This window comes from Schistocerca serialis, chromosome 2 (assembly GCF_023864345.2).
Source record: "Schistocerca serialis cubense isolate TAMUIC-IGC-003099 chromosome 2, iqSchSeri2.2, whole genome shotgun sequence".
NCBI lineage: Eukaryota > Metazoa > Arthropoda > Insecta > Orthoptera > Acrididae > Schistocerca > Schistocerca serialis.
This window is the reverse complement of record NC_064639.1, coordinates 358147136-358161301: the sequence shown is the minus strand read 5'-3', so window position 1 is coordinate 358161301 and position 14166 is coordinate 358147136. Positions and strand designations below refer to the sequence as shown.

At 38.7% G+C, this 14166-nt stretch overlaps 1 protein-coding gene across 1 annotated transcript in view; it reads left to right on the top strand.

Annotated features, from left to right (window-relative positions):
* The window catches only part of LOC126457169 (disks large homolog 5-like), a gene marked incomplete in the record, with an annotated part of 184697 nt that overhangs the window by 152341 nt on the left and 18190 nt on the right, over positions 1 to 14166 (top strand). The window contains 1 exon segment of the mRNA XM_050093253.1: positions 3270 to 3508. Within this exon segment, the coding sequence (XP_049949210.1) occupies positions 3270 to 3508 (239 nt within the window).

Sequence of the window (14166 nt, the reverse complement as noted above, 5' to 3'; positions counted from 1 at the left end):
CATCCTGGTTGGGACACGAGTTTCAGGGCTACAAAACGCATCATCTGCCGCAGTTCAGTCACTTAAAATCAGCTGTCAACAGAGTACCTTGCATTTCCATCATATCTTGTGATGGCCACTTCTAACATTGCTGCACGTTACACATTAAAAACATTTGTGAAGAGATTAGCTGTGTTTGTATGTCACCTATAAATGAGTGGTAGCCAGCAGCGAGTAACACTGTAGCTGCAAGTGACAGATGTCACCTATCAATTAATTTTAATTGAACGATAGGATCTTTGTTGACACTGTAAAGCAAACAATTTTTGTCAAGAAAATTGTGTTTTAAGTCCTGTAATAATGCACAGCAGACCAGAATGGAGTAAAATGTGTAAATAAGACTGTGGTTTCAATTTGTGGTAGTAATATGTGGTTTAATAAATGTATTCCTCAGATGTTAAAAAATGCACCCAAATCTTAAGTGAATAATCTGTTATTTCCAGTGCTGTAAAAATACAGTAAAGTCAGGCATGTATAATCCAGTGTTTACAGTTAATTTTTTCTGAAAAACGTTCCAATATTTCTACGGAATCCAAACTGATCGTCCCCGGAGGTTGGCTTCTACCAGTTTTTCCATTCGTCTGTAAAGAATTTGTGTTAGTATTTTGCAGCTGTGGCTTATTAAACTGATAGTTCGGTAATTTATACATCTGTCAGCACCTGCTTTCTTTGGGATTGGAATTATTATATACTTTTTGAAGTCTGAGGGTATTTCGCCTGTCTCATACATCTTGCTCACCAGATGGTAGAGTTTTGTCAGGGCTGGCTCTCCCAAGGCTATCAGTAGTTCTAATGGAATGTTGTCTACTCCCGGGGCCTTATTTCAACTCAGGTCTTTCAGTGCTCTGTCAAACTCTTCACGCAGTATCGTATCTCCCATTTCATCTTCATCTACATCCTCTTCCATTTCCATAATATTGTCCTCAAGTACATCGCCCTTGTATAGACCCTCTATATACTCCTTCCACCTTTCTGCTTTCCCTTCTTTGCTTAGAACTGGGTTTCCATCTGAGCTCTTGATATTCATACAAGTGGCTCTCTTTTATCCAAAGGTCTCTTTAATTTTCCTGTAGGCAGTATCTATCTTGCCCCTAGTGAGATATGCCTCTACATCCTTACATTTGTCCTCTAGCCATCCCTGCTTAGCCATTTTGCACTTCCTGTCGATCTCATTTTTGAGACGTTTGTATTCCTTTTTGCCTGCTACATTTACTGCATTTTTATATTTTCACCTTTCATCAATTAAATTCAATATTTCTTCTGTTACCAAAGGATTTCTAGTAGCTCCCGTCTTTTTACCTACTTGATCCTCTGCTGCCTTCACTACTTCATCCCTCAGAGCTACCCATTCTTCTTCTACTGTATTTCTTTCCCCCATTCTTGTCAGTCATTCCCTAATGCTCTCCCTGAAGCTCTCTACAACGTCTGATTCTTTCAGTTTATCCAGATCCCATCTCCTTAAATTCCCACCTTTTTGCAGTTTCTTCAGTTTTAATCTGCAGTTCGTAACCAATAGCTTGTGGTCAGAGTCCACATCTGCCCCTGGAAATGTCTTACAATTTAAAACCTGGTTCCTAAATCTCTGTCTTACCATTATATAATCTATCTGATATCTTCTAGTATCTCCAGGGTTCTTCCATGTATACAACCTTCTTTTATGATTCTCGAACCAAGTGTTAGCTATGGTTAAGTTATGCTCTGTGCAAAATTCTACCAGACGGCTTCCTCTTTCATTTCTTACCCCCAATCCATATTCACCTACTACGTTTCCTTCTCTCCCTTTTCCTACTCTCGAATTCCAGTCACCCATGACTATTAAATTTTCGTCTCCCTTCACCACCTGAATAGTTTCTTTTAATCTCATCATACATTTCATCAATTTCTTCATCTGCAGAGCTAGTTGGCGTATAAACTTGTACTACTGTAGTAGGCATGAGCTTCGTGTCTATCTTGGCCACAATAATGCGTTCACTATGCTGTTTGTAGTAACTTACCCGCATTCCTATTTGTTTTATTCATTATTAAACCTACTCCTGCATTACCCCTATTTGATTTTGTATTTATAACCCTGTATTCACCTGACCAAAAGTCTTGTTCCTCCTGCCACCGAACTTCACTAATTCCCACTATATGTAGCTTTAACCTATCCATTTGCCGTTTTAAATTTTCTAACGTACCTGCCTGATTAAGGGATCTAACATTCCACGCTCCGATCTGTAGAATGCCAGTTTTCTTTCTCCTGATAATGACACCCTCTTGAGGAGTCCCCGCCCAGAGATCCGATTTGGGGGACTATTTTACCTCCAGAATGTTTACCCAAGAGGACGCCATCATAATTTAACCATACAGTAAAGCTGAATGCCCTCGGGAAAAATTACTGCTGTAGTTTCCCCTTGCTTTCGACTGTTCGCAGTACCAGCACAGCAAGGCCGTTTTGGTTAGTGTTACAAGGCCAGATCAGTCAATCATCCAGACTGTTGCCCGTGCAACTACTGAAAAGGCTGCTGCCCCTCTTCAGGAACCACATGTTTGTCTGACCTCTCAACAGATACCCCTCCGTTGTGGTTGTACCTACGGTATGGCCATCTGTATTGCTGTGGCACGGCAAGGTCCATTGTTCATGATGGGGGAGCTCTTTGATATTCACACAAAAAAAAAAAAAAAAAAAAAAAGAAAATGTTGGACCCCAATGGAATCGAACTATGGGATAACCCAAGCTGCGACTAATGTCTAACATCGCACTGTGTTCTGTTGCAAGTTTTGATGTGATTTTGAACACAGTGACATATATGTCTTCCCTAGGTAACTTGTCAGCTCTTTGCTTGTTATGAATCAGAGTGCTGGTGTTGTCATCTTTGAAGTTTTTCATCCTTTTTCTAACACTGCTGTCATCTGTGTACACGTCTCCATATTCATGCAAAAGTCTTAGATGAATTTGAGCAGCAACAGGTTTTTCTTCTTTGATGAGGGATTCAATGACAGGACACTATTAAAACAAAACATTGATTTGACAGTGTTGTAAGCCTAGCCTGTGGTCATGTGATAGAAATTAACGACATCTCAGTGTGTCAACATGTACTGTTAACTCTGTTGTAGTTGTGTCATTACAACATAGTCCTAATCATCTATCCACCTGTGGTTTACTTTGATAACTAAGAAAGATTTGTCTTTTGAATAGTCACATCACCATTGTTTAAAACACTATTCAGTATTTGTTTTTGTCTTTACAGAGTAGATGAAGAATTACTTCTTCGACGCAGTGTTGGTGACTTGGAGGGTGATGCCAGACGTGGTACAACATCTGCTCGGCGGAGTTTTTTCCGCCGTAAAAAGCATCAGCGAAGCTCATCTCGTGACTCTAAAGAGCTTGCTAGTTTTTCCAACATTAATTTGGGATGGTATAGTGACTCTGGAACTCTGAATGAGGAAGTAGCTCTTTGTTCGTATCAGCGGGTCGAGAGGCTAGATTGTAAGTTGTTTGTATAAATTCGCTACTGCTGATTTTTGTTGCAGAATATTTGGGCATTTACAGGCCTTTATTTTGTATGATGTGTACTGCCAAATTTGATCACGTTCTATTTCTTCACTACTGAGCCACTAATATATCAAAAAGTTCTTTTTTTTTGGGGGGGGGGGGGGGTTCACTGTGACCTTCCACAGTGTATTTTCGAAACTAGACTTCTTAAAACATTATTTTAATGCTTTTCTGAGCATTTTAAAATTGTGAGTACAACATTTGTTTTACATTATTTCAACCGCTGCAAAAGTTCTATTGTTAGCATATATATATATATATATATATATATATATATATATATATATATATATATAGGGAAACATTCCACGTAGGAAAAATATATCTAAAAACACAGATGATGTGACTTACCGAACGAAAGTGCTGACAGGTCGATAGACACACAAACATACACATGAAATTCAAGCTTTCGCAACAAACTGTTGCCTCATCAGGAAAGGGGGAAGGAGAGGGAAAGACGAAAGGATGTGGGTTTTAAGGGAGAGGGTAAGGAGTCATTCCAATCCCGGGAGCGGAAAGACTTACCTTAGGGGGAAAAAGGACAGGTATACACTCGCGCACACACACACACACATCCATCCGCACATACACAAACACAAACAGACACAATGTCTGCTTGTGTCTGTGTATGTGCGGATTGATATGTGTGTGTGTGTGTGTGTGTGTGTGTGTGTGTGTGTGTGTGTGTGTGCGTGCGTGCGTGCGCGCGCGCGCGGCGAGTGTATACCTGTCCTTTTTTCCCCCTAAGGTAAGTCTTTCCGCTCCCGGGATTGGAATGACTCCTTACCCTCTCCCTTAAAACCCACATCCTTTCGTCTTTCCCTCTCCTTCCCTCTTTCCTGATGAGGCAACAGTTTGTTGCAAAAGCTTGAATTTCGTGTGTATGTATGTGTTTGTTTGTGTGTCTATCGACCTGCCAGGACTTTCGTTCGGTAAGTCACATCAGCTGTGTTATATATATATATATATATATATATATATATATATATATATATTGTGTGTGTGTGTGTGTGTGTGTGTGTGTGTGTGTGTGTGTGTGTGTGTGTGTGTAAATCACAGTGTATGATTTTTTTTTTTTTTGGGGGGGGGGGGGGGGGGGGGGGGTTTCACTGTGACCTTCCACAGTGTATTTTCGAAACTTGACTTCTTAAAACATTATTTTAACGCTTTTCTGAGCATTTTAAAATTGTGAGTACAACATTTGTTTTACATTACTTCAACCGCTGCAAAAGTTCTATTGTTAGCACATTTCACTCAAAATCTGTTGGTTCTCCGAGCGTGTGTGCGTGTGCGCACACACACACACACACACACACACACACACACACACAGTGAAATGAATGTAGAAAATTAGAGGGCTTGTGTTTCATATAACAACCCATGCCCACACCCCTTAGCGTATGGCACTAGGTGTCGTTGAACAGCGTCGTGCGGTGCCAAGATGGTTGGCACACAGCATGCCAATCAACCCTCCTGGTAGCAGTTCTGCAGGACCATGATTGCCTTGTATTGTAACATCATGGTAAAAGAGATCCTGGGTTGTAGTTTTATGATCTTTATTTGCAATTGCTTTAGCCAACATAGTTGTGGATATTCCAGGCAGGACAAGACTACAGGCTTTCCGCCACCTGTTACTGGCACATGAACACATTGCTTTTGGCTGTGCAAATGCCTGTTTGATAAGTGCTGCATAGATGGCAGCATGTGTGCACACTGTGGAGTCTGGTTCGCCCTGCTTCAGTTTGTCATAAAACAGGGACACTCTTGTGTTTGTTACTATGTGGAGCAGACAGAAAATGGAACGCTATTCTTGGGAGGAAAGGGCAACATGCACTGTGCTTATGGGATGGTGGATGGAAGTGCTCACGCTGTCCAACATTTGTAGATTTGGCAGTTTCCGAATTGTGGAGTGTCAGATCCATGCACATTTACTGGCATCCACAGGTCCCTATGAGAGTCGGAATCACTGGCACATTCTCATAATGGCATGTGTTCATTTAAAGCCTACTTCAAACCACTATATATACATTTGTGTTACAGTTGCGAAGGCCTGACAGCGGCAGTTGTCAATGCACAGTGCGTACACCAGGGCTTGAAGAGGAGGCATTAGCAGGCTGGAAAGCACACCCTCAACAAGGTCACAAGAAATTGGTTTAAGCCATTCCACAGTTTGGCTTGTTTGGCATGAAGATGATTTACAAACCTACCGCTCTTGGAACATTCAGGCCTTTAATCCAGACTATTTTCCACATCAAATTGAATTCTGGAAGTGGTTTTTATAAAGGTGTGCCATTCGACAGGACTTTCCAAACCATGTACTTTTTACAGATGATGCATCCTTTACACAAGAGGGTATGTTCAACAGACAGTCACCATGTGTGGGCATGGGGAGATTTGCTTGCTGCCTTTATTCATGGCCACCAAGAGTGCTTTGATGTCAACATATGAGCCAGCTTGGTAGGTGATAATCTGATTGGTCCATACATGTTGTCCCAGTGACTTAACACAGACACTTAATCTTTTTGCAAGAAACTCTGCCAGAGTTGTTGGAACATGTTCCACTCAACATGTGACAGTGTATGTGGTAACATGATGTGTACCTGTGAACTTTAGGCATGCATTGCAAATGCATTTGAATGAAACTTTTGGTGAGCATTGGATAGGGCACAGTGGGCTGGTGGCATGGCCTGCGTATTCCCCTGACTTGACCCCCTTTGATTTTTTTCTTCTGGGGCCACCTGAAATCTGGATACTGATGGAGAGCCAGTAGTATACATTATGGCAGTGCAATTACACTTTGCCAGGAACATTTGAAAGAGTTTCACAGTCACTCCAGCATGATTGCACAGCATGAATTCGAGCAAGACGACATAACTTCAAGCTATTTTTGTAACTGTTTTCAAATAAAGATTGTAAAACTTCACCCCGACATCTCATTTAGCTTGATGTCACAAATACATTGAAAACTTTGCCCTGCAGATCTGGTACCATGATGGCTCGGATAGCATGCTGTGTGCCTACCCTCTTCGTAGTATGCGACACTGTTAAACAGCGCCTAGTGCCGTACGCTGAGGAATGGGGACATGGGTTTCTATGTTAGATATGCTTGTTTATGACCCACTCTACTAGTTTTCGAATTTTCTAAGTTCATTTCAGATACACTCGGCGCATATATATAAGGAAAAGGTTTTTACTAAAAAGTCAGAAAGTTCTTGGCTGATTTACCTCAGATTTTTACATGATATGCTAATAAATTTTCGGACAGACATAGGCTGCATGTTTTTTAATATATTCGCCCAAACTTCTATATGAAAATAAGTCATAGTTTAACATTGTTACCAAAAATCTTGAAAAGTTTGTGATCAGTTAAATTCAAATTTTTACATGATAATCTAATAAAACCTGGGACGGACATGGGCTACACATTTTTCGAATGTATGTGGTATATAAGTATATACGCACTATATAAATATAAATGCACTATATAAATTTGTTAACATCGAGTATTGATTTAAGGGTCAGGAAGTCGTTTCTGAAAGTATTTGTATGGAGTGTCGCCATGTATGAAAATGAAACATGGACGATAAATAGTTTAGACAAGTAGAGAATAAAAGCTTTCAAAATGTGGTGCTACAAAAGAATACTGAAGATTAGATGGGTAGATCACAAAACTAATGAGGAGGTATTGAATAGAATTGGGGTGAAGAGGAGTTTGTGGCACAACTTGACTACAAGAAGGGACCCCTTGGTAGGACATGCTCTGAGGCATCAAGGGATCACCAATTTAGTACTGGAGGGCAGCGTGGAGGGTAAAAATCATAGAGGGAGACCAAGAGATGACTACACTAAGCAGTTTCAGAAGGATGTAGGCTGCAGTAGGTACTGGGAGATGAAGAAGCTTGCACAGGATAGAGTAGCATGGAGAGATGCATCAAACCAGTCTCAGGACTGAAGACCACAACAACAAACAACATATAAATGGGGAAGTTTACTAACAAAAATAACAAAGTTCTTGATGAAATCATTTCAAATTTTTATGCGATTCTCTAATAAACTTCTAATAAAGCTTTTATGGCTGGAATAATATTTGCCTTAATTGGGTCGTTTACCTTGGAACTTTGTACACTGTAGCCAGTAATTCTGAAGCTCAACACTCTCTGTTATTACAGTACGTGATTGGCTTCACCGTGTATTCAGAAAGACAGTATGGAGAACATTCTGAAATGTATTCAAGCATCCGTTTCCCGGTGCAGCGCTTCTGCAGAACCGAATTCAGAAGCGACATAAGCTTCAGATTTTTAATATATACGGTACATAAATATATACTGCATAAATGGGAAACATAGTTGGAAAAAAAATGCGAAATGTTCATGACTGATTCACTCCAAATTTTTATGTGATACTGTAATAAATGTTTGTACATATGTAGACTACACATTTTTAAAAATGACATAGGCTTCATGTTTTTCAGTTATATAAGACTTAAAGAGGACACATTAACAAAAACCTTGAAAAGTCCACTTTTAACATTCTGATGACTTAAAGTGCGAGTGTGGATATGGGTTATATTGGCTTACTCCCCCAAACCACCTTCCACTTCTTTACGAGATGACTTACTTAGAATTTGCAGCCACTCTTCTTTATCGAATAGCCGACTGCTGGAAACCCTCTTGACTTCTTCTCCATCAAATAATGCTAGGTACAGGAATTTTTAGACTCTTTCTACTTATGAAATAGACATAAAAACTTTACTTTTTGTCAACTAACGATGTATTTGATCTCCATACACAATAAAAATCTCACTTTCCTCATGAATATGTAACTTCCTGCAAGTCTCTCATACAGTCAGGCATTAGAAACAAATTGGGTTACAGTTAAAAGTAAGTTGGCTTGGATACCATGACCTTTCTTAACATGAATCATAAAATTAGTCTTGCCTCTAACAAGGTTGCGTCAAGAGTGTATAAGAGTTCTTTTTCAACTGTTCTTGTTTTAATAACAATAATCAGTGACACAATAAGCACAGAGCTACATACAAACTCCATGTTTCTTCCTTACACACTCACTAAAATATGTGTGGATTGCCCGACAGGTACTTATCGGTGCCGTCCAACCGCCGCGTCTACTTTCTTCCTGCGACTGATTTGAAACCTGCACACACAAACATGTGACACCCAGTAGGTAGGATTCTACCATCCCACACACATATATCCAGAAAATCGTGTGTTCGAGATGGTAGAAGGCTGAGTGGTTCTAGAATTTACACAGAAATTCTCGAATCACTAAATATCCCCCCCCCCCCCCCCCCTCAGATTGAACACCTGATATTTTGTACATAATCATTATGCAAATAATATCACTCATAACAAAATTTCATATCTTAACAGTATACATTTCTTACATATGTTTATATACATATCTTTACTTTCAATAACAATTCTCTGTCCTCTCTTGAACAATCTTCCGCTTATTGTTTTTCTACTCTTTTCTTAATTTGCTTTGTTATTAAGACATGAGCATTTACTCGTGGTTTTAGTCAGGTTTACTAATATTTAGGAATTGTGAGGACACACTTCTTTTTTCCAATTGTAAACTTCGTACTATCTTTTTCCTCGTATGTACTATTTTCATTATTTGTAGCTTGGAGGAACTCTGGATGAAATGAAAGTGTTCTTTTGACATTCATTTACTTCCACGAAACTTAATAATGCTAATTGTTCATAGAATTCACACTTCCCAGAATGATCCCTATAAAATTTGTGACTTTTGTCATGATACTGTCCCCTTCTCCTAGGATCAGTTCCTATTCCTTGGTTGTGGGTTGACTGTATGAGAGCACTTCCTCTTTCCATTCTGATAGATACACCCCTTACAAAACATCCCTATTTTTTAGGCCACATATCGTCCTCTCTCCACGTAGGTATGTCTGCCCTTTATAATTAGTGAATGTCGGGTAAGCCCCCCTTATCCTTTCTGAGTAGGCCTCATGGTTCATTACCCTAGTATACATTTCTATGTATACCATAATTAAGTGTTGTCTGGTAAAGATGTAAATCTACGTAAACTTTGCATCCATTCTTTAATATATCATTTACTCCCTAGAGTCCTCTACTTATCAACTTCTATATTTTCAATAGGTACTATGTCTACATATACTATTTATGTCCCTCTATCCTTCAATTCATCAGAGTACTCATTACACAGATGTTTCTTAATGATCGACATGACTAATTCTACTCCTACTTTCATTTTCTTTCTTTTCTCACGCCTCTGTCTTGTTTATTCATTACTCATTACTACTTTATAGTTGTTTGTTATGTATGTGCAACTCTTCTTATTTATTTTCGATGTAGAACCGTCATAACTTCCTATACATGTGCTCATATTTCCATATGTACACGTTTTCCCTACAACATCTGGTGGTTCTCACATCGTGACAGGCTTCCTCTTATGTGATTTAATGTTTGTGTAGAAGTGTATATTTGTGTGTATGTGGATGTGTGTTAGTGTAGTCTGATTCTTTGGCCTTCTTATCGAAAGATAAGATTTAGGTTTTTAGTAACCACGGAGATAAGGGAGGACCTCAGTGATACAAGTTTGTGATTATGGAAATAGGGAAAAAATAGACAGGACCTGAAAGGAAAAATAGATATGGATGCGGGGATCGAAGAAGAGAAAGAAGATAGCCCCAAAGACAGGAAACCCTTCCCACCCCTCTTCCCTAGGATCCTTACCCCTCAGGTACTTGAATGAGACGTCAGAGGAGGTTTGGTGTATCGTTTCCTACAAAACGGACGTGTCCCACCTTCATCCTTTGAGGTCCCCGAAGGAAATCCTAGCAACGCTATGGAAATGGCAAATGATGAAAAATCAGGCACACTTGTTTGTGAGGGTTGTTTGAAAGGTGTGATGTGTGTTTTGTGTTAATCATGATTTATCTGTTCTTGTAAATCATGCTTTTAGCTACAATATCCACCCCTTTCAAAATTTGTACAAACCCTCCCATCTATATCACATCTCATAAAAGGTGTAAAATACTCTATACAAAACAGAAAACCTATACACTATGGTATAACAGCTGTACAGCTAGTCATATCTTATTATATTTTCCACAAATATAATAATCTATTTAGTTTATTTTGTCTAGGTATCACTTTTGTTCTGTGATTCTCTTAAGTTGTTCTCTATTACATAGTCTTATCCAGTTTTCTAAGCAATAAGATTACAGAATAGTTTTAGATTTTAAAGGAATTCGGTGCAGGAAACTATTTGGGGAAAAACACCGAAAACAACTCAGGATCCAACGGTCGTTACTCCGCCCATTAACTTAGAATGTTAACATACATATACAATTTTACATCCTTTACATTGTAATATGCCTCCCCCTTGTTTTTGCTTGTCTTAAATGCCAATTGAAATATTTCCTCATAGTACCCCAAGTATTATTATAATATTTTGGGTCCCACAGATCTAATATTAACTTTTCTTGAGCACTGGCAGACCAGTACTTCTCTTCAAATTCCTTTTGAAAGTCCTACCTAGAGGAAAAATTCTCAATATTTACTGTTCCCCATTCTGAGGCTTCCCGTAGAAGGTACCCCACAGCAAATTCGATCTCCTTGGAATCTTCCCAATTTTTTGGCGAAGCTTGGTTAAATCTTTTTAAGAAATGGGTTGGATGTACATCTACATCTGGCTTAAATTTAGGGAATTGTCTAGATAACCCTGAATCAGTTCCCCATTGCAAATCATTCACCGCTTCACTAGTTAACACGACATTAGGTGTAGTTACCCTTTTTTCTATTTTGTCTTGGATAAGCTTAATTTCTCTCCCCACGTCATCCGTACCCTTCCTGGTATCATTAAGTTCGGAAGAAGGAATAGGCGACACGTTCCCAGATGTTATTCTGTCAGTAACCTTTCGATCTATAATTTCTCTAAATTGTTCCTCCAAACTAATTACATTTATAATATCAGAGTTAGCTATTTTCTCTTTGAAATTCCTTTCTACATTATCTACCCGTGTATTGACACCTGTAACTTGTGATTGAATGATTGACATTAATTCATTATGCTTATCTACACTTTCTTTCAAAGTATTCATTCCCTGTCTTACATCATTATATTTCATATTGTACATGTTTTCAAAAGATCCTAACTTTTCAATAAGTTCTGATTCTACGTTATTACATTTGTTCTCTACGTCAAGTTCTAACATTTTCGATAAAACTCGAAAAGTGTCATTCTGTTTCTGACTAAGATTAGTAAACATATCATTTATATGAGTGGCCAAAGAATCTGTCAACTCGTTCTTTAAATCTACTTTTAAATTCTCTACTTTATTACTTATGGCGTCAAATTCAGTCGTCAAAGCACCCATGCCTTCACATAGATTACTAAATTCCTTGCTTTGAGAGTCGACTTTGGCGTTTAAGAAACCTAAATTTGTCCTTTGAATATTTAGAGTTTCACTCTGAGCATTTAATTGAGAATTTACTAAGTCTAGTTCTTTACTTAGAATCGCACTCTGATCATTTAATTGAGAACTTAATGAGTTTAACTTAAGACTCTGAGCTTTGATTAAATTTATCAACTCAGCCCAGTCAGGCACTTCTTTGCTAATTTTCATGGCCATAGCAGGGTGTTGAGTTTCCCCAACCTGTTGTTTATTTTCCATACTTTTATATGCCTTAGTTCTTTTAAGCATTTAAAACTGACTTTAAATATGATAATTACACAATAAAAGTTCACTCAACAGTATCTTGTACTACTTCGTGCTAAAGTAATCAAGTTTGTTTCACACTCACCCGGCGTAGAATTCACATTGTGTAGGTGAGCGGATGTGGAGGTAGGTCAGCACCGGCAAACAGCAGTTGGTGTTGGTGGCGTCGAGTGTGTATGTTGGTTTCTGCGTCTGTGTCCCCACGATGTGTGTGAGGGTTGTATATTCCCCACACTGGATCTTCTTAGCTAAAGCATTCTATGCATACTTCTTCTTAGACAAATACGTCGAAATCTTCTGTACTATTTTTATCGTTGTGAATGTTTCATTTCCTCGATGTTTTTCCATTTAAGTTTCGCTCCATTGTATATTTGAACATATTCCAGTGTCTCGGAGTAATTCCCTTGTCTTATTATGTTTGGTTGCTATGGCAACACATAACAGCTTGTTTTCTCGTTTTTGACTTAAAATTCCTGTTTTCTCGGTCCTTTCACACGGGTCGCCACATTCTAAAGTTCTGATGACTTAAAGTGCAAATGTGGATGTGGGTTATATCGGCTTATTCCCCCAACCCACCTTCCACTTCTTTACGAGATAACTTACTTGGTACTTGCAGCCACTTTTCTTTACCGAATAGCCAGCTGCTGGAAACCCTCTTGACTTCTTCTCCGTCGAATAATGCTAGGTACAGGAATTTTTAGACTCTTTCTACTTATTAAATAAGTAGACATACAAACTTTACTTTTTGTCAATTAACGATGTATTTGACCTCCATATACAATAAAAATCTCACTTTCCACATGAATATGTAACTTCCTGCAAGTCTCTCATACAGTCAGACATTAGAAACAAATTGGTGTACAGTTAAAAGAAAGTTGGCTTGGATACCATGACCTTTCTTAACATGAATCATAAAATTAGTCTCACCTCTAACAAGGTTGCATCAAGAGTGCACAAGAGATCTTTTTCAACTGTTCTTCTTTTTCAACTGTTCTTGTTCTAATAACAATAGTCAATGACACAATAAGCCCAGAGCTACATATAAACTCCATGGTTCTTCCTTACACACTCGCTAAAACATGCATGGATTGCCCGACAGGTACTTGTCGGTGCCGTCCGACTGCCGCGTGTACATTCTTCCCCCAACTGATTTGAAACCTGCACACACACACAAACATGTGACGCACAATAGGTAGGATTCTACCATCCTCCACTCATATCCAGAATATCATTTGTTCAAGATGGTAGAAGGCTGAGTGGTTCTAGAATTTACACAGAAATTCTCGAATCACTACATACTCTGATTTACTGGTTGGACATTGAGTACATATTTCTTTAATATAACTGGTACATAAATGGATATATAATAAGTAAAGGCGAAATCTTGTTAGCAAAAATCTCAAAAAGCTCGTGACCATTTAATTTGAAATTTTTACTCCAGGCTCTAATAAAAATCCAAACAGACACTGGCTGAATATTTTTTAAATATAATAATACATAAATGTATCTAATACATAAACAGGAAATGTGGATTAGCGAAACTCTCTCTCTCTCTCTCTCTCTCTCTCTCTCTCACACACACACACACACACACACACACACACACACACAAGGGAAACATTGTTAGTAAATATATCCCCCTCCCCCATCTCCCCTCCTCACCACACCCCAAGGATGTGGTTGCGCAGGATCCTAAGAGCACAACATAAATTGTAGGAGCTGAATATTTCTGATGAGCATGATAATAAATTTCACTGTTGTGCACCGAACATTTCGAGGCTGAATACACGTTCTGTTGAGCACTTTGAGTTTTCCGTAGGAAAGCCAATTACAAATAAAATTGCTCAAGAATGCATTTCCCCCTTTATAT